Source organism: Oncorhynchus tshawytscha, linkage group LG16, assembly GCF_018296145.1.
Source record: "Oncorhynchus tshawytscha isolate Ot180627B linkage group LG16, Otsh_v2.0, whole genome shotgun sequence".
Lineage (NCBI taxonomy): Eukaryota > Metazoa > Chordata > Actinopteri > Salmoniformes > Salmonidae > Oncorhynchus > Oncorhynchus tshawytscha.
In genome coordinates this window covers 47,432,860-47,454,787 of record NC_056444.1, presented here as the reverse complement: position 1 = coordinate 47,454,787, position 21,928 = coordinate 47,432,860, and the positions used below count along the sequence as shown (strand labels likewise).

Genomic DNA, 21,928 nt, shown 5'->3' with positions numbered 1-21,928 from the left:
TTTAAGGGCTGTCCTGTGAGAAATTATGCCTCTCTATCCTCGCCCAAGTCTGTGTGGAGAGGTACAGAGATGAGAGGAGTGGGGAGAGTTTGACAGAAGAAGCCCCTCAGATTGGATTGAGGGGGACCCCCTGAAATGAATGTGCATTATAAACTAGGTGGTTCGAGCAATGAATGCTGATTGTCTGACAGCCGTGGTAAATCATGGGTATGACAAAACATTTATTTTTACTGCTCTAATTACGTTGGTGACCAGTTTATAATAGCAATAAGGCACCCCTGGAGGTTTGTAGTATATGGCTAATATACCACGGCTAAGGGCTGTATCCAGGAACTCCAAGTTGCGTCGTGCATAAGAACAGTGGTATAATGGCCATATACTTAGTGCCTGAAAAGGTACAAATCTGTTCTTCTACCCCTGAACAAGGCAAATAACCCACTGTTCCTAGGCCTTCATTGAAAATAAGAATTTGTTCTTAACTGACTTGCCTAGTTAAATAAAGGTAAAATGTATTGATACAACAGTAGCTAATCGTGCATTATTGCTGGAATAACCCCCTGATCACCACATCTGTCATGTTGAGAAGTCATGTTGTTTCACCTTCACAGCCGAGAAATCCACACTTCCTTTAAAATGTTAAGAGGGGTGGGTGTGTGTGTGTACGGGTGTGTACACATGTTTCTCTGTCTGCTATAGGTTTAGTTTCAGTAACAAGGAAGATTCATTTAGCCACTGATGCAAAGAAATACAACCAGACAAAATCACGACAAATTAGCACGCAGAATATATATTTGATTTGATATACAGCGAATTCATTCTTGCTGACAAATAGATATGGAGTGCATTCCAACAACATTAAAATGGCCCTTTACTCTTTTGTCCTTGGCTGTCTCCGTGTTCACATTCCTTAGACTCTCTAGGAGGCTATCTCACCTTTGTGTGAATCGTTATGTTTCTACACTATATTTAGCATTTTGTTTAAAAAAGAAATAGGAAACCACTTTTAAAGGTAAACACACACACAGTATAATGGCTTCTGATTGGCTAAGATCTAACTTGCCCACACACTGAAAGCTGATAACACAAATTTCATGTGAAAGTGGAAGTGTGAATTAAGAGGATTGTTATCTGAAGTCTCTCTGCCTCATGCTCCTTTTAATACCAGCAATGAAAAAGAAGACGAAATACATTCATTCAGACCAACTGGATGAAAAAGAGTCAGTTGTCCTTGTCTGTAATCTGGCTTGCCTACTATTCACTTAAACTGCATACTGTGTACTAATCGTACTACATACTCTTTATAACGTACTCTTTAGTACAAACGAGTGCAGAAAGCAACACATTTGACATACTAGGCTCGTCCATACTGAGAATGCTTCGTCTAATGCGCAGTTGCGTTTGATTCCCACCATCGGTTCATTTTGGTACAGTGCTTTCCCTGATCATCAACTGTTGTCAAACGCGTCTGGAAAGGTCGATTCTCTTCCTCAGAAATGTGCAGCAAATTCTATTAGTCGAAAAGTCGAAAAGAGTATGACATCCTGGCATTTAAAGCATGCTACATTTTCTAAATGTCACATACTGTAAAATGTTATATTTTGGTATACCCAAAATGCCTGCTATTTAGGTCGCAAGTAGGGGTATTTGGACAGGCCAATGTCATTGTGAATGTCTGGCCTACCGAAAGTACAAGAACAAGGACCGTTGAGCTCAGATCACACACAAACACACACACAGATACACACACACACACACACACACACACACACGATCTTCACCACCAGGGGGCAGGTCTCCCTTTCCCTATGTCCAGCTTAGAGCAGCTCAGAGTAGAGGAGCAAGTGTGTGTGTGTATGTGTCTGCGGCATAATTGTGAGTGTGTATATGTATGGGGTCATCAAGTGTCAGACTCTGGGGGGGGAAGCAAATAAACAGAACTGTTCCTTTTCTTCATCAGTCTGATGAAGTAACAGTGGAGCCTGTAGGGACATAAAACAATGTGACACCAGGAGGAAGTCAGAGACATAGGTGGTGATGGATGAGTGGGCCATAGAGATCACTCATTCATTTCTACAGGGGGTTGGTGCTTGGCAGTGCTGCTGGAGGTCAGGTCTTGAGGATGGAGGGTTGATGAGGGCTAAAGCCAGGCAGTGTTCGGGGTCAAGTTTGGGGGCAGGCAGCATGGGGGCAGTGCTGGGGGATGCAGAAGGTGGGTGTAGGGGAGTAAAGCTTCTGGGTGCAGAGGATTGAGAGCCATATTATCATTCTTTTGACCCCTGACACCTGGGGTCTGGCATACACTGGGGCTGGTTCCATTCCAAGTCAGTAACTTCATTTAAATGGAATTGGTCCCAACGTGTCTCTAGGTTGTTACAGATTGCTATGTGTAAAAGGTTTGACCTAGAGGAGGCTGAAACATTGCCCTGTTCTCCAGACTCTTGGCATGAAACACGCACACACATACACACAGGCTAAGTTTAGCTGCATTAAGAAGTCTGCGAATGGCGAGGAGCACTAATCCAAGCCAGGCCATGTAATAAACAGGATGCTGGAGAAGACAGAGGGGAGAGAAAAGAGGCAATGGGGAAGGGGAGTGAGGAAAGAGAAGAGAGAGAAGAGAGGAAAGGGACGATGAGTGAGAGGGGATAGGAAAGACGAGAAAGACGAGAAAGCAAAGAGGGGAAAGAAAAGAGAAGAGAGGAAAAATCGAGAGCTGAGGAAATAGGGGATTGGAGGGAGGGAGGGAGGGAGGGGTAGGAGAGGGGTGGTAGAAATCAACTATCAGACAGTCAGTGATGCTTCTCCGATTTTATTAAACCAGTTTTGCAGTAAAACAAAGACTGTTGCGTTGGCAGAGAGTACCAGCCTCGGCTCTCAATAAATAGTCCTCTTAAATAAGGAAGAGATAGACATCAGCCTTTACAGCAGAGGATAAAACGACAGACCATCCTAAAACACAACAGACTCGTGGTGCTCAAGGTAATGGTACACATGTACACACACACACAAACACCCTAGACACAATCTCTCTCTCTCTCTCTCTTTCATTCCCCAATCTTTCTTTTCCTTTTGTTTTTCTGAAACACTCTCTGTATTATTGCTTTTTATTGTAAAAAAAAACATTCAAGTCAAAGTCTAGTTTATAAAAAGAGCTACAGTATATGAATGTATTTTCATTCTGAAAATAACTTTTATGTCCTTAAGACAATGTTTGGAATAAGGAGAGGAACAGGCTGAGTTATTCCCCATGACAAGGCTGTAGTGATAGGTCCATACTGATGATAGATTCAGCACTGCTAACTGTGCAGGAAAAACAAATCTCTGAGCTAGCATGGTGAGAAACAGAGGAGGAAGAGAGAGAGAGAAAGAGCGAGAGAGAGAGAGAGAGAGAGAGAGAGAGAGAGAGAGAGAGAGAGAGAGAGAGAGAGAGACACAAAGGAGAAAAACCCTTAACATGCCCAAGACCAGGAAATAAATACACTTCTCTTTGTTTAAAAAACTATTTACACAGTATGGTCCATGAAGAGTCCATAGAGCATCCACACTTCCTATAGCCTTTCAGTCATAAAAAAAACATACAAATACGTAATTGATCAAAAATATCTAGAAAAACAGAGTGAAATACAATAAAAAAACAGTTAAATGAACAAAAGATTGTTGACTGTGTATTACTATACAATCACTGTTTAAAATGTCTCATACACAGTAGAAAGCACAGGAAGTATGTGTGTGTGTGTGTCCATGTTGAACTCAATAAGCATGATTGTCTGCCCGGTCCTCATGTAGCTCCCGTCCAGGAGCTCAGCAAGGCACTCTGGGAAATGCAGTCCATTCATGTGTCCATTCAGGTGTATCTGGGGAAGAAAGTCTAGAGTCTCGATGAAAGTGACCTGCGTTGAGGGATATTTAGATGTGTGCGTGAGTGTGTGTGTGTGTGTGTGTGTGTGTGTGTGTGTGTGTGTGTGTGTGTGTTGAGAGGTTGGCTGTAGTCTAATGGCAGCCACAAGCTCTGACCACCATATTGCGGTACTTCTTGAGGATGACGTTGGAGCTGTCGTCAAAGTAGAGCACCGAGATGGCATGGAGCTGGGTTGGGGCACAGCAGGGCTTAGGAATGGTGTCTGGGTTTATTAGATGGACCTGCACAGGGAGGGGGGACAAGGACAGGGAATAGAAAGGTGGGAGTTGGAGTAAGAGAGACAACATCAAGTGAAAATAACTATGATAGCAAATATGATAGCATGTTAATGCATTTGTCTTTGTGTCGATGCTCTCTAGTACATTGACTGCACGAATGACACAAATGATAATAGAAAGTAACGATTATTCTTAGTTACTCACTAGTGTCTGCACGATGGCATGGTTTGTGGCGTTCATATAGGAGTTGAGAGGGAAGGCACACTCTCCCTCACAGTAGTATGCTGCATAGCCCTCTGGAGCTATGATCCAGTCCTGAGAGAGGGAGAGAGAGAGAGAGAGAGAGAGAGAGAGAGAGAGGGGGGTCAAGAGAGAATAAGAGAGAGAGATGGCAGATAAAGAGAGGCACACCGTTATCCTCCATGTGAATGTGTGATCAGCATGCGATACATTCCACGGTAGTCATGGTAGTAGTAACAACAAGCTTCCTGGTTCTAAACTCTGAACTAACTGTGCATATTTTACTCTGGAGCCAATACGGCAAGAAGTCTGCACCTCTCCTTAGCATATCCTACTGTTTACCCAGCTGTTGAAGTGAATATCATGGACAACATTGAGCCCTGTAAATCACTTTGGATTTAGGTCTCTGCTAAGAACAGACGTTAGGGAGGACAGGGGGGAAAAGAGTAGTGAGAAAGAGATAAAGGCAGGAGAGTGAGAGAAAAAAAGGAGAGATAGCGAGGGAGGGAGGGAGGATGAAAGAAAAGGAGAGGAAGCGAAGGGGGAGAAAATAGAGGAATGTGTGGGGTGCACTCGGTACCTGCCACCCCAGATCTCTGAAGCTGACGTAGAGCTCGTGTTTCTTACACGCCTGCTTCTGATCAGCACTGCTGTTCTCTGGAGGGGGGGGGGTAAACATTGTCAATATTATTGCACGGAAACATAGAATCTTACTGTACATGGAATCAGTCTATGTTTTATAGGCCTAAACCTTCACGGTTTAGGGACCTTGACCCTTGTGCCTTCTGTATCCTTCCACGGCAGAGAACACATGGGAGAGGGGACAAAGAGCCTGCATCCATCTCTTTCACCAATCCGTTCTTTCCCCTCTCTTTTCCATTCTCTCCCTCCCTCCCTCCACCCCTCCCTCCCTCTGGTAACCCGTACCCTCATGGGTTCTGTCCCAGTCAGTTGTTCGGATTGGGAATGATCATGAACGACTGGTTCTCATCAACTCTTAAAAAAAAAGACCATTCAAACTTCCAAACAGGCCCATTTGGCCCATGTGTGCTAGGCTGGTCCAGCCCCCACCCCCCTCACACACAGTGCAGATGTACTCTGCCACAAACGTGGGTCCTGCCTTCGCTTCATGTCGGGTTCTTGGCCCAGTCTGTCCACTCCATAAGGCTCGTGTAAATAAACACGCCAGCTATTTGAAGCCCAGGCATTATGGTGTAATGTTTCAGAGCTCTGCATAAACACAGCGCTCTTACACCTCACACCGTAAGGTCCCTATGAACTATGTACACTCTGTTACGGGAGATTCAGAAAAAAAGGCATTCTCAGAGTGGTTTGGAGGGGGAAAATGTGTGTGAGTTGTGCGTGCGTGTGCGTGTGCGCGTGCGTGTGTGTATGAGTTGTGTGTGTGTGTGTGTGTGTGTGTGTGTGTGTGTGTGTGTGTGTGTGTGTGTGTGTGTGTGTGTGTGTGTGTGTGTGTGTGTGTGCGTAGGTGTGTGCATGTTTGCTGGCCATTGGAGATATGTGGAGAATTCTGGTAAGGAGGCTGTGTTAGACAGCAATAGCTATGGCCTCCATCTGTCTCCCATTTCACCTGGAGGCAGCCATCACTACCCCAGCATATACCAACATATCACAATGGCATTTCACTGCATTCCCTAAGCTTCCCTTACCCCTCATCCCCCAGTCCCTACCTGCAATGTTGGCCACTCGGAGTGCCTCCTGGCCCTTGTTGGCCCCTTTGGAGCGGTTGGGGTTGCGTTGTTTGGTGCCCCCTGTTGCTGAGCGGATGCTGCGCAGGTGCACCTCGGTGGCTTTGAAGAAGGCCACCATGAAGGGCTGTTTATTCTGAGGACCACTGCGGCCGATCAGCCCTGCCAACCGCGGGTTCACACTCACACCTGCAGGGAGAGACACAGTGGACAAAGGGTCAGAGACATTGCCTGTGTGTGTGTGTGTGTTTTAAGTTTCAAGTAGTATTAGTCGTATGTACAGGATACACATGGTATACACCGTCTAATGAAATGTTTACTTGTATTGTGTGTGTGCGTGTGTGTGTGTGTGTGTGTGTGTGTGTGTGTGTGTGTGTGTGTGTGTGTGTGTGTGTGTGTGTGTGTGTGTGTGTGTGTGTGTGTGTGTGTGTGTGTGTGTGTGTGTGTGTGTGACTATGTGTGTGACTATGTGTGTGTGACTGTGTATCTAAAGTGTGTGTAACTATGTGTGTGTGACTATGTGTGTGTGACTGTGTATCTAAAGTGTGTGTAACTATGTGTGTGTGACTATGTGTGTGTGACTGTGTATCTAAAGTGTGTGTAACTATGTGTGTGTGACTATGTGTGTGTGACTGTGTATCTAAAGTGTGTGTAACTATGTGTGTGTGACTATGTGTGTGTGTGTGTGTGTGTGTGTGTGTGTGTGTGTGTGTGTGTGTGTGTGTGTGTGTGTGTGTGTGTGTGTGTGTGTGTGTGTGTGTGACTATGTGTGTGTGACTGTGTATCTAAAGTGTGTGTGGTCCACTCAGTCTCTAATGAGAACCATTTCTTTAGTCTGTGTAATCCTGAAATGGATGTTTTCCCAAATATGAGGTTTTCCTCCCTAAATGCCTTTCTTTTTTCTCTCTCTCTCTCTCTCTCTCTCTCTCTCTCTCTCTCTCTCTCTCTCTCTCCTCTCTCTCCCTCTCCCTCTCTCTCTCTCTCTCTCTCTCTCTCTCTCTCTCTCTCTTTCTCTCGCTCTGTCTCTCTCTCTCTCTCTCTCTCTTGTTCTCTCGTTCACTCCCAGTTTAGACCTTGGAAACATCAAGAACCAAAGTAGTACCACACATCAAAGAGGAACACTCTCTCCCGATGGATCTGACTGTGTCTAGGCTGTGTGTGTGTGTGTGTATGTGTGTGTGTGTGTGTGTGTGTGTGTGTGTGTGTGTGTGTGTGTGTGTGTGTGTGTGTGTGTGTGTGTGTGTGTGTGTGTGTGTGTGTGTGTGTGTGTGTGTGTGTGTGTGTGTGTGTGTGTGTGTGTGTGTGATGTTCACTCAGAGGAATGTGCCTGTGATGATGGTGCCGAGGTAAACTCAGGTTGCCAGCAGCCCACGGCAACAGGACATCCCACGCGCCTGTCAGCACACGCCTGCCCATACTCCCTCCCAACACACGCACACACACAAAGACATACACACATACACAAACAGCCCCTAACATGAGACTGTGCCTGTTTTTTTCAACCTAACATCCTGCTATCACCACTGAGATAACAGTCTCCTCAGAAACACTGTCATGCTGTGCTACTGTTGATGCTGCTGTTGTTGTTATTGTTTGTCGATGAGAGACATCCTGCCATCCTGATATATACAGGGTAGAAATATATCCACGCTACATGTTGTTTGTTTTAATCTCTTCTGAATGGGTCATAATGATGATGAGGGTTTAGTGAATGATGTTAAATAATGAAGGCCTGTATTCTCTATCAATGTGTTCTGTCTCTGTGCTGTGTGCTGGTAGAGCATGTGACATTGGTATGCACTGAGGTCATACTGTTCATGCGGTCTCGTGTCCTTAAATGAATCCAGACAAACAAAGAGGTGTAATGGGTTCACACTCAAAAATATGTTGCATAAAGCTTCCTTCATTATTCACTATTCTGAATTATTTGCATTGCATCAGGGATAGCGTACACAGACGTTTTTGGAACTCTATCCCCGACGCAGTGAAAGTAAGAAATAAAAAAACATTGAATAATGTAGTAAGCTTCATGCAACATCTTTTTGGGGGACCTGATCCTAGATCAGTACTCGGACGCTATATTGATATGGGCCAATGTGCCTATTGGGTTTGAACCCTCATACAGTTGTTGTGATTTAGAGAGCTCCCTCTGGGTGCTGGACCTGCTTCTAAGACACTCTACTCACCGTCAGTGCTCTCCAGAGCCAGCTGTAGGCCCAGGTTGTGTCCAGGGTTCAAGACCCATTGGTTACTGGTCACTGTCAAGTCAAACACCAGCCAGCCGTCCTCAGCCGCCCAGATGACCCTCGAGTCCAACAGAAGCAGGTCTGACTCCCTGGAGGAGAAACACACACACGCATGAGTAAAAACACACAGACAATCACACAGACAAACACACAGACAAAGACACACACTCACACACAAGCCTGCATACTTAGAAAGGACGTTTGATTGTGTGAGGTTGAGCGAGTGAAGCATGGAACTGAGGAGAAGGGTGATCAGGGCGATAGAGAAAGAGAGGGAGAAAGAGAGGGAGGGAGGGGTCCAGATGGTGAGGCCCAGGAGAACACTTAATTTCCTTAATTGACAATAATGGCTTTATAAACGACTGCATACTGAACACACTGTCCATCACACACTGGAATTAAGGGGGAGAGCCAGAGAGAGGGAGAAGGAGAGAAAGAAACAGAGAACGAGGGAGAGAGAGAGAGGCAGAGAGAAAGAGAGAGAGGCAGAGAGAGAGACAGAGAGAGAGAGAGAGAGAGAGAGGCAGAGAGAAAGAGAGAGAGGCAGAGAGAGGGAGAGAGAGAAAGAAAGAGAGAGAGACTCGTACATTTCCTCAGTGAAAACGATGTACTGAGCAAATGCCAAATTGGCTTTTTACCAAATTACAGTACGACAGACCACGTATTCAGCCAGCACACCCTAATTGACAAACAAACAAACCAAAACAAAGGCAAAGTCTTCTCATGCTTTGTAGCTTTCAAAAAAGCTTTCATCTCATATTGGCATGATGGTCTGTTATACAAATTGATGGAAAGTTTGTGTTGGGGGAAAAGCGTACAACATTATCAAATCCATGAACTCAAACAACAAGTGTGTGGTTAAAATGGGCTAAAAACACATATATTTCTTTCCAAAGGGCTGTGGGGTGAGACAGGGATGCAGCTTAAGCCACACCCTCTTCAACATATATATCAACAAATTGGCGAGAGCAGCTTTTCCCAAACTGGGGTACGCAATGCCGTCGGGGGTACACCAAATAAAAATGTGGTACACATTTTAAAACAGTGCATTTAGATTTTCCAAGAGGGCTATACATTTGGGTGATGTTTTTTCTCACCTGAGTAGCCTCTTTTCACTGCCAAAAATTGAATTAAACCATCTAGTGTTCAATCGAAATAACAACACAATGTCAAATACAGGTAGCCTAGTCAAATAATTAACATCCAATCACATTAGCCATTACTCTCTCGCGGGAATTTCACTAACGGTCCGTATGTAGCCAAACGTAGCTACTGCTCATTCCGTTTGCTCGAAAATATAGATATGGTAAAAAAAAAGTATGGAGACACATACCAGCTACTACCTGCACCAGTCAACGACACAAGTTGTTCAGCTTCCACGAGCACATCCAAGCATCAGTAATTCTACATTTGTTGTTAGCCCAGCTAGCATGGACACTGACAGTTGTGAATCTGATGCAGTCGAAGAGCTACTGCCCCCTTACCCGGGAAAGCACCGAAAGGGACGTTGGACCATCAATGAAGTGCAAATATGATGAGAACTACATTGATTTGAGGTTCACTTATATTGGGAGTAGTGTCTTTCCTCAGCCACAGTGTGTTATATGTGCAAAAGTACTATCTCACAACTCAATGAAACCTTAACTCTTGCGCAGATATTTAGAAACAAAACATGACCATTTGAAAAATAAGCCGCTGGAGTTTTTGGAGCGAGAATTAAGATGACTTTCGAGTAGTAAGACATGTATAAAAGCAACAAATACCATTTAATAAGAATGGGCTAAAATCATCTTACATGGTGCGCTACCGAGTGGATAGGACAGGTAAGCCCCATACCATTGTGGAGGACTTAATTATACCTGCTGCTGTGGATATGGCTGCGACAATGCTAGGGGAAAAGGCCAAAAAACTATACAGACAATGCTGTAAGGATCGACGCTGGAGGCAAGAAGCAGGTACAGAGAGAACATTTATTAAACAACAGAAATGAAGCAGGACAGGAACAGCGTCTGGACAGGGGACGAAATAGCACCATCAATGCTGACACAGGGAAAAAACGGGGGAGCAGACAATTATAGACGGGCAATCAACAACATGAAGGAGTCCAGGCGTGTCCAATGAGCACTGCTGTGCGTAATGATGGTAACAGGTGTGCGTAATGAAGAGCAGCCTGGCACCCTCGAGCACCAGAGATGGAGAACGGCCGTTGGCATGACAAACGCCTTCATCAAACAACCCTGTTTCACAGCGCATCATGGCAGGAGATGTTTTGAAACAATTACTGCTGCGCATACAAGCATACAAGAATTCTATGCATTACAGCTGGATGAGTCAACAGACGTGGCAGGACTGACACAGCTCCTGGTATATGTCCATTACGTTTATAGGGGGTCAATTAAGGAAGATATCCTCTTCTGAAAACCATTGGAAACCAGGACAACAGGAGAGGATTTTTTTAACAGCTTTGTGACACATCAAATGGACTTTGGTGGTCAAGATATGTTGGTATCTGTACTGATGGCGCAAAAGCCATGACAGGGAGACAGAGATGAGTGGTAACGCGCATGTAAGCAGTTACTCTCGATGCCACATGGGTACACTGCAGCATCCACTGAGAAGCTTTTGCTGCCAAGGGAATGCCTGACAGCTTGAAAGATGTTTTGGACACTAGAGTGAAAATTGTTAACTTTGTTAACCAAATAGGCACATTTTGGCAGACTTGATACAACATTTTGAACATAAATACAATGGTTCATTGGATCAGTCTAACACTTTGCACATACACTGCAACTAGAGTCCTAAGTCAGATAATGGCCTTTCTCTTACATTTCAAAGATGATGGAACAACAAAAAAATACATATTATTATCTGTATTATCTTTTAACAGATCTAATGTGTTATATTCTCCTACATTAATTTCACATTTCCACAAACTTCCGTGTTTCCTTTCAAATGGTATCAAGAATATACATATACTTTTTTCAGTTCCTGAGCTACAGGCAGTTAGATTTGGGATAGATGTCATTTTAGGCAAAATTTGAAAAAAAGGGTCTGATCCTTAAGAGGTTTTTGGAGCTCTTCTCTGTCTGCATTAACAAGGACAACACACAGGTCTTTCCATCATTGTATGATATTTTGTGTGCAAATTAACTCTAGTTTACGGACAATGTCAAATGTGATATAGCAAAGCACCTGAGTGAGTTGGGTGCGCAATTATGCAGGTACTTTCCCGAAACTCACGAGCTGAGACAAGGCATGAAAGGCCATCAAAGGAACATAAAATTTGATGTATCAAGTAGGATCTGTCTAAAAAATACTTGAATCAGTTCTAGAACCCATTGCCCTTTGTGGTTGTCTGGAGTCCGCTCACCAACCAAGAATTCATCAAATGTGACAAACACCAAATTGAGACTCTGCATGCAGAATTCTGCAAAAATATCCTCTGTGTACAATGTAAAACACCAAATAATGCATGCAGAGCAGAATTAGGCCGATACCCACTAATTATCAAAGTCAGGAAAATAGACATTAAATTCCACAACCGGAAGGAAGCGATTCCCGAAATGTCCATAACAAAGCCATCACCTACAGAGAGATGAATCTGGAGAAGAGTCCCCTAAGCAAGCTGGTCCTGGGGCTCTGTTCACAAACACAAACAGACACCACAGAGCCCCGGGACAGCAACACAATTAGACCAAACCAAATCATGAGAAAACGAAAATATAATTACTTGACATATTGGAAAGAATTAACAAACAAACTGAGCAAACTAGAATGCTATTTGGCCCTAAACAGAGAGTACACAGTGGCAGAGTACCTGACCACTGTGACTGACCCAAACTTAAGGAAAGCTTTGACTATGTACAGACTCAATGAGCATAGCCTTGCTATTGAGAAAGGCCGCCGTAGGCAGACCTGCCTCTCAAGGGAAGACAGGCTATGTGCACACTGCCAACAAAATGAGGTGGAAACTGAGCTGCACTTCCTAACCTCCTGCCAAATGTATGACCATATTAGAGACACATATTTCCCTCAGATTACACAGATCCACAAAGTATTTGAAAACAAACCCAATTTTGATCAACTCCCATATCTATTGGGTGAAATACCACAGTGCCATCACAGCAGCAAGATGTGTGACCTGTTGCCACAAGGAAAGGGCAACCTGTGAAGAACAAACACCATTGTAAATACAACCCATATTTATGTTTATTTATTTAACATTTTATACTTGAACTATTTACACATCGTCACAACACTGTATATAGACATAATATGACATTTGAAATGTTTTCATTCATTTGGGAACTCCTGTGAGTGTAATGTTTACTGTCATTTTTATTGTTTATTTCACTTTTGTTTATTATCTACTTCACTTCCTTTGGCAATGTTAACATATGTTTCCCATGCCAATAAATTGAATTGAATTGAGAGAGAGAGGCAGAGAGAGAGGCGGAGAGAGTGAGAGAGAGCAAGAGAGGCATAGAAAGAGATAGAAAGAAACACACCTAAGAGAAAATCATTTCAGTGTCCAACTCACTACCACTGTTTTAATGTGGGAAGTTGTTCTCTTTTTCTCCTCGTTTCCTTTCTGATATTATATCCTTTGTTCTTCATGTATCCATTAATTCCTCCCAGACCAGGGTTATTCTACTGACAGAGGGCATAGTGTGTCATAGAGCTCTGGTTCAGACAATATAAATGATATTATCCCAAACCCATAACCTTAACCCTTTATCTAACCCTAACCCTAACATTAACCCCAATCCCCTATCCCTAAACATAAACCTAAACCTAAACCCTAAGCCTAAAATAGTATTTTTCCTTGTGGGGACTGAATTTTCCTTATTTTACTATACTTGTGAGGACTTCTGGTCTCCCCCCACACACACACACACACACTCTCACCTGTCAATGTGTTCCTCCAGCACCTGGTAGACACTGATGCGGAAGGTTTCATTGTCAAAGCGTTCGTGGATGAAGTCCTTATAGATGCGGAACTCTGCAGTGGTGACCGCTTCCCCCTCAGGAATACGTGATAGGTCGAAACGGAACTCTCGGTGGTGCCGCCGGACGGGTAGGAGCTCTGAATCGTGTTCCACTGGAACACGCAAACGCACAAACAGGATGAGACAAACAGAACACCACAAACACAAATGCACACACACTATAATGAGTCTGACAGAAGGTAGAACAGACAGGCAGGCAGACAGACAGATGGACAGACTGTCTATAACCCTTATACAACCTTGGATGATGTAGTGAGACAGACACATCCATCCATGTTCTCCATGTGGTTCTCTGAATGGATGTCTCCTTCATGTAGCACATGGACTACACTGCTAGAGAGCTGCATGTGGTGCTGGTTCTACAGCCCTATGATTGAGAGATGCATGTGGTACTGGTGCTACAGCCCTATGATTGAGAGATGCATGTGGTGCTGGTGCTACAACCTTATGATTGAGAGCTGCATGTGGTGCTGGTGCTACAGCCTTATGATTGAGAGATGCATGTGGTGCTGGTGCTACAGCCTTATGATTGAGAGATGCATGTGGTGCTGGTGCTACATGCTGGTGCTTATGATTGAGATTGCTGTGGTACTGGTGCTACAGCCCTATGATTGAGAGTGCTGGTGCTGGTGCTACAGCCTTATGATTGAGAGATGCATGTGGTGCTGGTGCTACAGCCCTATGATTGAGAGATGCATGTGGTTCTGGTGCTACAGCCCTATGATTGAGAGATGCATGTGGTGCTGGTGCTACAGCCCTATGATTGAGAGATGCATGTGGTGCTGGTGCTACAGCCCTATGATTGAGAGATGCATGTGGTGCTGGTGCTACAGCCCTATGATTGAGAGATGCATGTGGTGCTGGTGGTACAGCCCTATGATTGAGAGATGCATGTGGTGCTGGTGCTACAGCCCTATGAATGAGAGATGCATGTGGTTCTGGTGCTACAGCCCTATGATTGAGAGATGCATGTGGTGCTGGTGCTACAGCCCTATGATTGAGAGATGCATGTGGTTCTGGTGCTACAGCATGTGGTGCTGACAGGTTCTGACAGCTTTACAATACCCTTTTCTCTCTCTTCCTCTCCGAACCCCAGAGACGCATCTCTCCTCTCCTTCTCTCCTCCTCTCATCTGGATCTCATGAGGTGGAGTACACACTCACACCACATATGCACACATACAGTTGTGGCCAAATATATTGGCACCCTTGCAGTTTTTCTTAAATAATTCCCTATTTCTTCTCAAATAAGTTGAAATGTAAAGATAAAAAGTTAGGTAACCACATCTTTTCATTGGATTAAAACGTTGCACAACCAAATACATTTTTGTAAACTTAAGATTACAATGTTCAATTAGAAAATAAAGACAAATGGCATGGACAAATGTATTGGCAGCTAGTACTTGGTTACACCACCTTTGGTCAAGATAACTGCAGACAAACGCTTATTGTAGCTTGCTGCACCTTTCTACTGACAATTTGGCCCACTTTTCAGCCGCAAACTGCTCTAATTCCTCAATATTTAAGGGATGCCCTCCACCAACTTCTGTTTTCAGAGCTCGCCATAGGTTTTTTAGGCGTTTCAGATCTGGACTCTTCGCTGGCCACTCAAGAACAGTCCAGCATCTCTTCTTAACCATTCCTTGGTGATTTTGGGTGTGTGTTTGGGGTCGTTGTCCTGCTGAGAAGACCCACAACCTTCAATAGAGACCCAGTTTTTAGACACTGGGTTAAACATTGGACTACAAAACACCTGATAATCTGAAGATTTCATGATGCCTTGTGCACATTCAAGGCTCCCAGTACCAGAGTCCGCAAAGCAACCCCACCGCATTTGTTGGCAGTTATCTATTAATTTTAAATGTTTTTTAATTTCACCTTTATTTAACCAGGTAGGCTAGTTGAGAACAAGTTCTTATTTACAACTGCGACCTGGCCAAGAAAAAGCAAAGCAGTGCGATAAAAACAACAACACAGAGTTACACATAAACAAACGTACAGTCAATGACACAAAATAAAATAAAAATAGAAAATCTATGTACAGTGTGTGCAAATGTAGAAGAGTAGGGAGGTAGGCAATGAATAGGCCCTAGAGGCGAAAATAATTACAATTTAGCATTAATACTGGAGTGATAGATGTGCAGATGATGATGAGCAAGTAGAGATACTGGGGTGCAAAAGAGCAAGAGGGTAAGTACTAATATGGGGATGAAGTAGTTGGGTGTGCTATTTACAGATTGGATTGGCTGTGTACAGGTACAGTGATCGGTAAGCTGAGAGGTTAGTTAGAGAGGGAGATATAAGACTCCAGCTTCAGAGATTTTTGCAATTTGTTCCAGTGATTGGCAGCAGAGAACTGGAAGGAAAGGCGGCCAAAGAAAGTGTTGGCTTTGGGTATGACCAGTGAAATATACCTACTGGAGAGGATGACACGGGTGGGTGTTGCTATGGTGACCAGTGAGCTGAGATAAGGCGGGGCTTTACCTCGCAAAGACTTATACAGTGGGGCAAAAAAGTATTTAGTCAGCCACCAATTGTGCAAGTTCTCCCACTTAAAAAGATGAGAGAGGCCTGTAATGTTAATCATAGGTACACTTCAACTATGACAGACAAAATGAGAAGAAAAAAATCCAGAAAATCACACTAGGATTTTTAATGAATTTATTTGCAAATTATGGTGGAAAATAAGTATTTGGTCACCTACAAACAAGAAAGATTTCTGGCTCTCACAGACCTGTAACTTCTTCTTGAAGAGGCTCCTCTGTCCTCCACTCGTTACCTGTATTAATGGCACCTGTTTGAACTTGTTATCAATATAAAAGACACCTGTCCACAACCTCAAACAGTCACACTCCAAACTCCACTATGGCCAAGACCAAAGAGCTGTCAAAGGACACCAGAAACAAAATTGTAGACCTGCACCAGGCTGGGAAGACTGAATCTGCAATAGGTAAGCAGCTTGGTTTGAAGAAATCAACTGTGGGAGAAATTATTAGGAAATGGAAGACATACAAGACCACTGATATTCTCCCTCGATCTGGGGGTCCACGCAAGATCTCACCCTGTGGGGTCAAAATGATCACAAGAACGGTGAGCAAAAATCCCAGAACCAAACGGGGGAACCTAGTGAATAACCTGCAAAGAGCTGGGACCAAAGTAACAAAGCCTACCATCAGCAAGGGCATTGAAGATGAAACGTGGCTGGGTCTTTCTGCATGACAATGATCCCAAACACACCGCCCGGGCAACGAAGGAGTGGCTTCGTAAGAAGCATTTCAAGGTCCTGGAGTGGCCTAGCCAGTCTCCAGATCTCAACCCCATAGAAAATCTTTGGAGGGAGTTGAAAGTCCGTGTTGCCCAGCAACAGCCCCAAAACATCACTGCTCTAGAGGAGATCTGCATGGAGGAATGGGCCAAAATACCAGCAACAGTGTTTGAAAACCTTGTGAAGACTTACAGAAAACGTTTGACCTCTGTCATTGCCAACAAAGGTTATATAACAAAGTATTGAGATAAACTTTTGTTATTGACCAAATACTTATTTTTCACCATAATTTGCAAATAAATTCATTAAAAATCCTACAATGTGATTTTCTGGATTTTTTTTCTCATTTTGTCTGTCATAGTTGAAGTGTACCTATGATGAAAATTACAGGCCTCTCTCATCTTTTTAAGTGGGAGAACGTGCACAATTGGTGGCTGACTAAATACTTTTTTGCCCCACTGTAGGTCTGTAACAGTTTGGGTCTAGAGTGTCTCCCCCTTTGAAAAGAGGGATGACCGCGGCAGCTTTCCAGTCTTTGGGGATCTCAGACGATACAAAAGAGAGGTTGAATAGGCTAGTAATCTTGGCAAAAGGCAGTGCAACCAATGGGTGCCAATCATTTTGTCCATGCCATTTGTCTTTATTTTCTATTTTCTCAATTAAAATTGTAAACTTAAGTTTACAAAAATATAATTTGTTGTGCAATGTTGAAAATCCAATAACAAGGAGTGGATACCAAACGGTTTTGTTGAATTTCAACTGTACACGCAGACACACACACTCAAGGTATAAGTACGAGGATCTCACCATCTCCACTCCTCTTCACCCCCTCCAGATAACCGGAAGCTATACCCCTGACCCTGACCTCTCATGTCCCAGCAGCATGTCCCAGTGGTCACTGCCTTGTCTGTCATCATCTCCAGGCTTTGCCTCCTCCTCTTCTCCCACCCCCACACGGAGCTAGCAACATTAGGGTTATATCTTTCATTTTGCATGGGGGCTACATGTTCTGAATATTATGTGTCTCTGTCACTGTTGTCAAAGTCACTTTGGAAAATGTGTCTGCTACACGACCAGTGCATGTGTTTTCAATCCCTGTGTGTCTCTGAGTCGATAGGAAGTCACATGTTTCTCAGTTGGATCACAGAGAACTCCACTATGATCTAATTTACTCTTCCCCTCCCTCCCTCCCTCCCTCCCTCCCTCCCTCCCTCCCTCCCTCCCTCCCTCCCTCCCTCCCTCCCTCCCTCCCTCCCTCCCTCCCCATCCCTCCCATCCCTCTCCTCCCCTCCTCTTTTCAGTTGTGATCAGGACAGGGCCTGATGACCTAAGCCCACCAACCAACCCTCTCTAGCACCCCATCACCCTGCTCCCCACTCAACAGCTCTTTATCAGACAGACCTCTGAGCAGCTTTGGGTGTACTGCCAAGGACACATCTCTGCCAAGGCCTCCAGTCCACACACACACACACACACACACACACACACACACAAAGGGAATACACACGCATAGACCGAAACACACACACCCGTTTCTTACACTGAGATGTCAGATGCCATTGTCCTTGTGCTGTACCAGCTGCTATGGATGTGAGTGAGCAAAGCTGATCCACTGAGGAGAACACATTGTCCATTGATGAGTGTTTGGATTCTATTCAGTCTCTCCTGTCTCCTACTCTTTTAATCTCTTGATCTCTGATTCTTCTTTTTACTGTTATGGTAATTCTCCCTATCTACCCTCACTCTAACTACCCTCACTACTGTACCTCTTGATCACTTTGTCCCTGTTATTCATATCGAACACATAACACAGAGACAGAAACGGTGTGTGTGTGTGCGTGCACGCGCGCGCATGTGTGTGTGTGTGTGTGTGTATGTGTGTGTGTGTGTGTGTGTGTGTTGTACAAAGGCAGCACTGTCTCACTGGGCAGTGAGTGCAGGGTAAAGACATGGATCTAATTACTGTTGAATGTGGGACAGCTCTCTCTCTCTCTCTCTCTCATTCTCTCTCTCTCTCTCTCTCTCTCTTCTCTCTCTCTCTCTCATTCTCTCTCTCTCTCTCATTCTCTCTCTCTCTCTCTCTCTCTCTCTCTCTCTCATTACTGGGCCGGCTGGCTTCTAGGCTCCTATTGTCCTGGCTCTTCCATAGGCACCCATAGTGTATAATGTGTGTGTGTGTGTATAATCCAGGCTGTTCACTATAAATAGACTTCGTTTTGAAAAGGTCCTGAGAATGCCTATATGCCTTCCTCGGCGCTCACCTATAAAAAAAGAACAACTATTGCCCAGCACTGGCGCAAACTCATGATGCTCGGCGTCAAAGCACACTGCTCAGAACAAAGTGCGCTGCTATGACCGCTACACCTCAGCACACAATGCTCTAGCAAGAAGATACTTCAAATAGCAAGTTGTCTTTAAAGGATAATTACACCCAAAAACAATCTTTTGGTTTGTATTTCTGTGTTTTGAAAGATAAATAGCTTGCAAACTTGATGGCTGACCTACAAAACATTTTGGGATATCATCAATGCTCATGAAACAAATACAAACCAGTTTTCCTTGAATTATTTTTGTTTTAAGCTTTCCCCAAACCATAGCCCTGACCAAAACCACTCGGAATGAATGCGTCAAAAAATACGTAGAACTTCAAAGTGAAACTTTGAGAACTTGTTGGTATAATCCACTTACCCTCGTACCGCCCCACCAGTACAGCCACCCCATCCATTCCCCACCTGTGCTATAGGCCTGCCATGTGAATGGGGGCTTTCATAATGCCACCATCCTGAGTCATCCTTAAAAGGTTCAACTGAGTGTGTCCACAATACATACATTATACTACTGTAACTGACTGGAGCCTGACAGGAGAGACATCAGGAACGCTCTCAGTGCTGCCAACACCTGCTCCTCTCCCCTCTTCTCTTTTCTCCCCTCCCCTCCCCTCCCCTCCTCTTCTATTTTCTCCCCTCCCCTCCCCTCCCCTCCTCTTCTATTTTCTCCCTTCCCCTCCCCTCCTCTCTTCTCTTCTCCTCTATTCTCATCTCTTCTCCTCTATTCTCCCCCGACTAAATTTCCCCAGCTCACTATGAAAGGAGTTATAAAGCCCACCACTTCAGCTCATCAAGCCGACAAGATGAAAAATCTGTCGATGTGTCCTTGAGCAAGGCACTTAACCCTAATTTCCTCCAGGGGCGCTCTACTACTATGGTTGACCCTGTAAAACAACACATTTCACTGCACCTATCTGGTGTGTGGCAATAAAAAAATATAGATTTTTGTATGGCCTAAGCCAAAGCACATCAGAGTCACAGTGGACTGAAAAGCAGCATGGGTGTTTCCATCTCAGTGCTGCAGACAGTGGATGACATCCGCTGCGCTATGGCCTTCGCTACAGCGTAATGGGTTTAGCTCTACTGTAAACAAATAGACACCGCAAACCTCTGCCCCTGTTAGTCTATTGCAGGGTTCCCCAAATTCAGTCCATGGGTGATTTTATTTGGCACTCAAGTTTTATGACAAAAACAATAATAACAAAATAATACTCCTTTTTTAAGGAAAATACTGTCAGGAAATACAGTAAAATCACCAGAGAATCAGCTCAACAGGAGTTTTCTTTAGGAAGTCTGTTCCCAAGTATTCCCACACATAAATAGAGATGCATCTGTAATCGTAATCCCAATGTAATCAAGGTTTGAAATTATTGTGTTTTTGTCAAATACTATATCTGTTTGGTAATCTTACGGTCAATTTGCAGTGTACAAATGATTTTATAACTATGTTCTGTCTGAAGGCTGAATGTAGTTGGGGACCCCTGGTCTATTAGATAGAAGCATCAATTAATCATGTGTTGATCTCTTGATCTCAAACCAAACCCTCAAGTTAGTCATGATGTAGTCACTAACTAAACTCCGTTTTGGACGAGACTGACATTATGACCAAAACTATCTTAATTACACTTTGTAGTCAATTTTGACTCTGAAATTAATATTCCTGACACATGTTGATGCTACATAGGCTGTTTCAAACCAGATGTGTTTATTAAATACCCTTAAAACCTTTCAAGCTGATCTTTCCTGTTTTTGTATATTTTTTATAGCATTTTCTCCCTGGTCCCTAAAATGTCTTTGCTTTGCAAGAGAAGCAGAGATGAAATAGAAAACTACAGATGTCAACTAAATTGAAGCATTCATTCTATCGATGTATGACATAAAGGTGGGAAGAAAAAGTATGGTTGAACCATTTAGAATTACCTGGATTTCTGCATAAATTGGTAATTAAATTTGATCTGATCTTCATCTAAGTCACAACAATAGACAAACACAGTCTGCTTAAACTAATAACACACAAACAATTATAATTGTGCATGTCTTAATTGAACACACCGTGTAAACATTCACAGTGCAGGTTGGAAGAAGTATGTGAACCCTTGGATAACAGGTTGACCCTCCTTTGGCAGCAATAACCTCAACCAAACGTTTTCCGTAGTTGCGGATCAGACCTGCACAACGGTCAGGAGGAATTTGGACCATTCCTCTTTACAAAACTGTTTCAGTTCCACAATGTTCTTGGGATGTCTGGTGTGAACCGCTCTCTTGAGGTCACGCCACAGCATCTCAATCGGGTTGAGGTCAGGACTGACTGGGCCACTCCAGAAGGTGTACTTCTGTTCAAATCATTCTGTTGCTGTTTTACTTCTGTCTTTTGGGTTATTGTGCTGTTGCATTGCCTAACTTCTGTTGAGCTTCAATTGATAGCCTTACATTCTCCTGCAAAATGTCTTGATGAACTTGGGAATTCCTTTTTCCATTGATAGCAAGCTGTCCAGGCCCTGAGGCAGCAAAGCAGCCCCAAACCATGATGCTCCCTCCACCATAGTTTACAATTGGTATGCGGTTTTGATGTTGCTGTGCTGTGCCTTTTTTCTCCATAAATAGCGTTGTGAGTTCCTTCCAAACAACACAACTTTCATCTGTCCACAGAATATTTTGCCAGTAGCACTGTGGAACATCCAGGTGCTCTTTTGCAAACTTCAGATGTGCAGAAATTAAAAAAATTGGACAGCAATGGCTTCTTCCGCGGTGTCCTCCCATGAACACCATTCTTGTTTATTGTTACGTTTGTAGACTCGTCAACAGAGATGTTATTATCTTACAGAGATTTCTGTAAGTCTTTAGCTGACACTAGGAATCTTCTTAACCTCATTGAGCATTCTGCGCTGTGCTCTTGCAGTCATCTTTGCAGGATGGCCACTCCTTGGGAGAGTAGCAACAGTGCTGAAATGTCTCCATTTATAGACAATTTGTCTTACCGTGGACTGACTTTTAGA

The 21,928-nt window shown here is 43.8% G+C and overlaps 1 protein-coding gene across 1 annotated transcript in view; it reads right to left on the bottom strand.

Moving 5' to 3' along the window:
* Nucleotides 1–2,793: 2,793 nt before the first annotated feature.
* Nucleotides 2,794–21,928, bottom strand: part of LOC112215172 (bone morphogenetic protein 7-like) — a 49,551-nt gene continuing 30,416 nt past the window's right edge. The window contains exons 2-7 of the mRNA XM_024374112.2: nt 13,241–13,433; nt 8,273–8,421; nt 6,069–6,275; nt 4,958–5,034; nt 4,342–4,452; nt 2,794–4,140 (exon numbers count right to left, since the gene is read on the bottom strand). Coding sequence (XP_024229880.2) covers nt 3,991–4,140; nt 4,342–4,452; nt 4,958–5,034; nt 6,069–6,275; nt 8,273–8,421; nt 13,241–13,433 — 887 coding nt within the window. The 3' untranslated portion in view covers nt 2,794–3,990. The remainder of the gene's footprint in view (nt 4,141–4,341; nt 4,453–4,957; nt 5,035–6,068; nt 6,276–8,272; nt 8,422–13,240; nt 13,434–21,928) is intronic.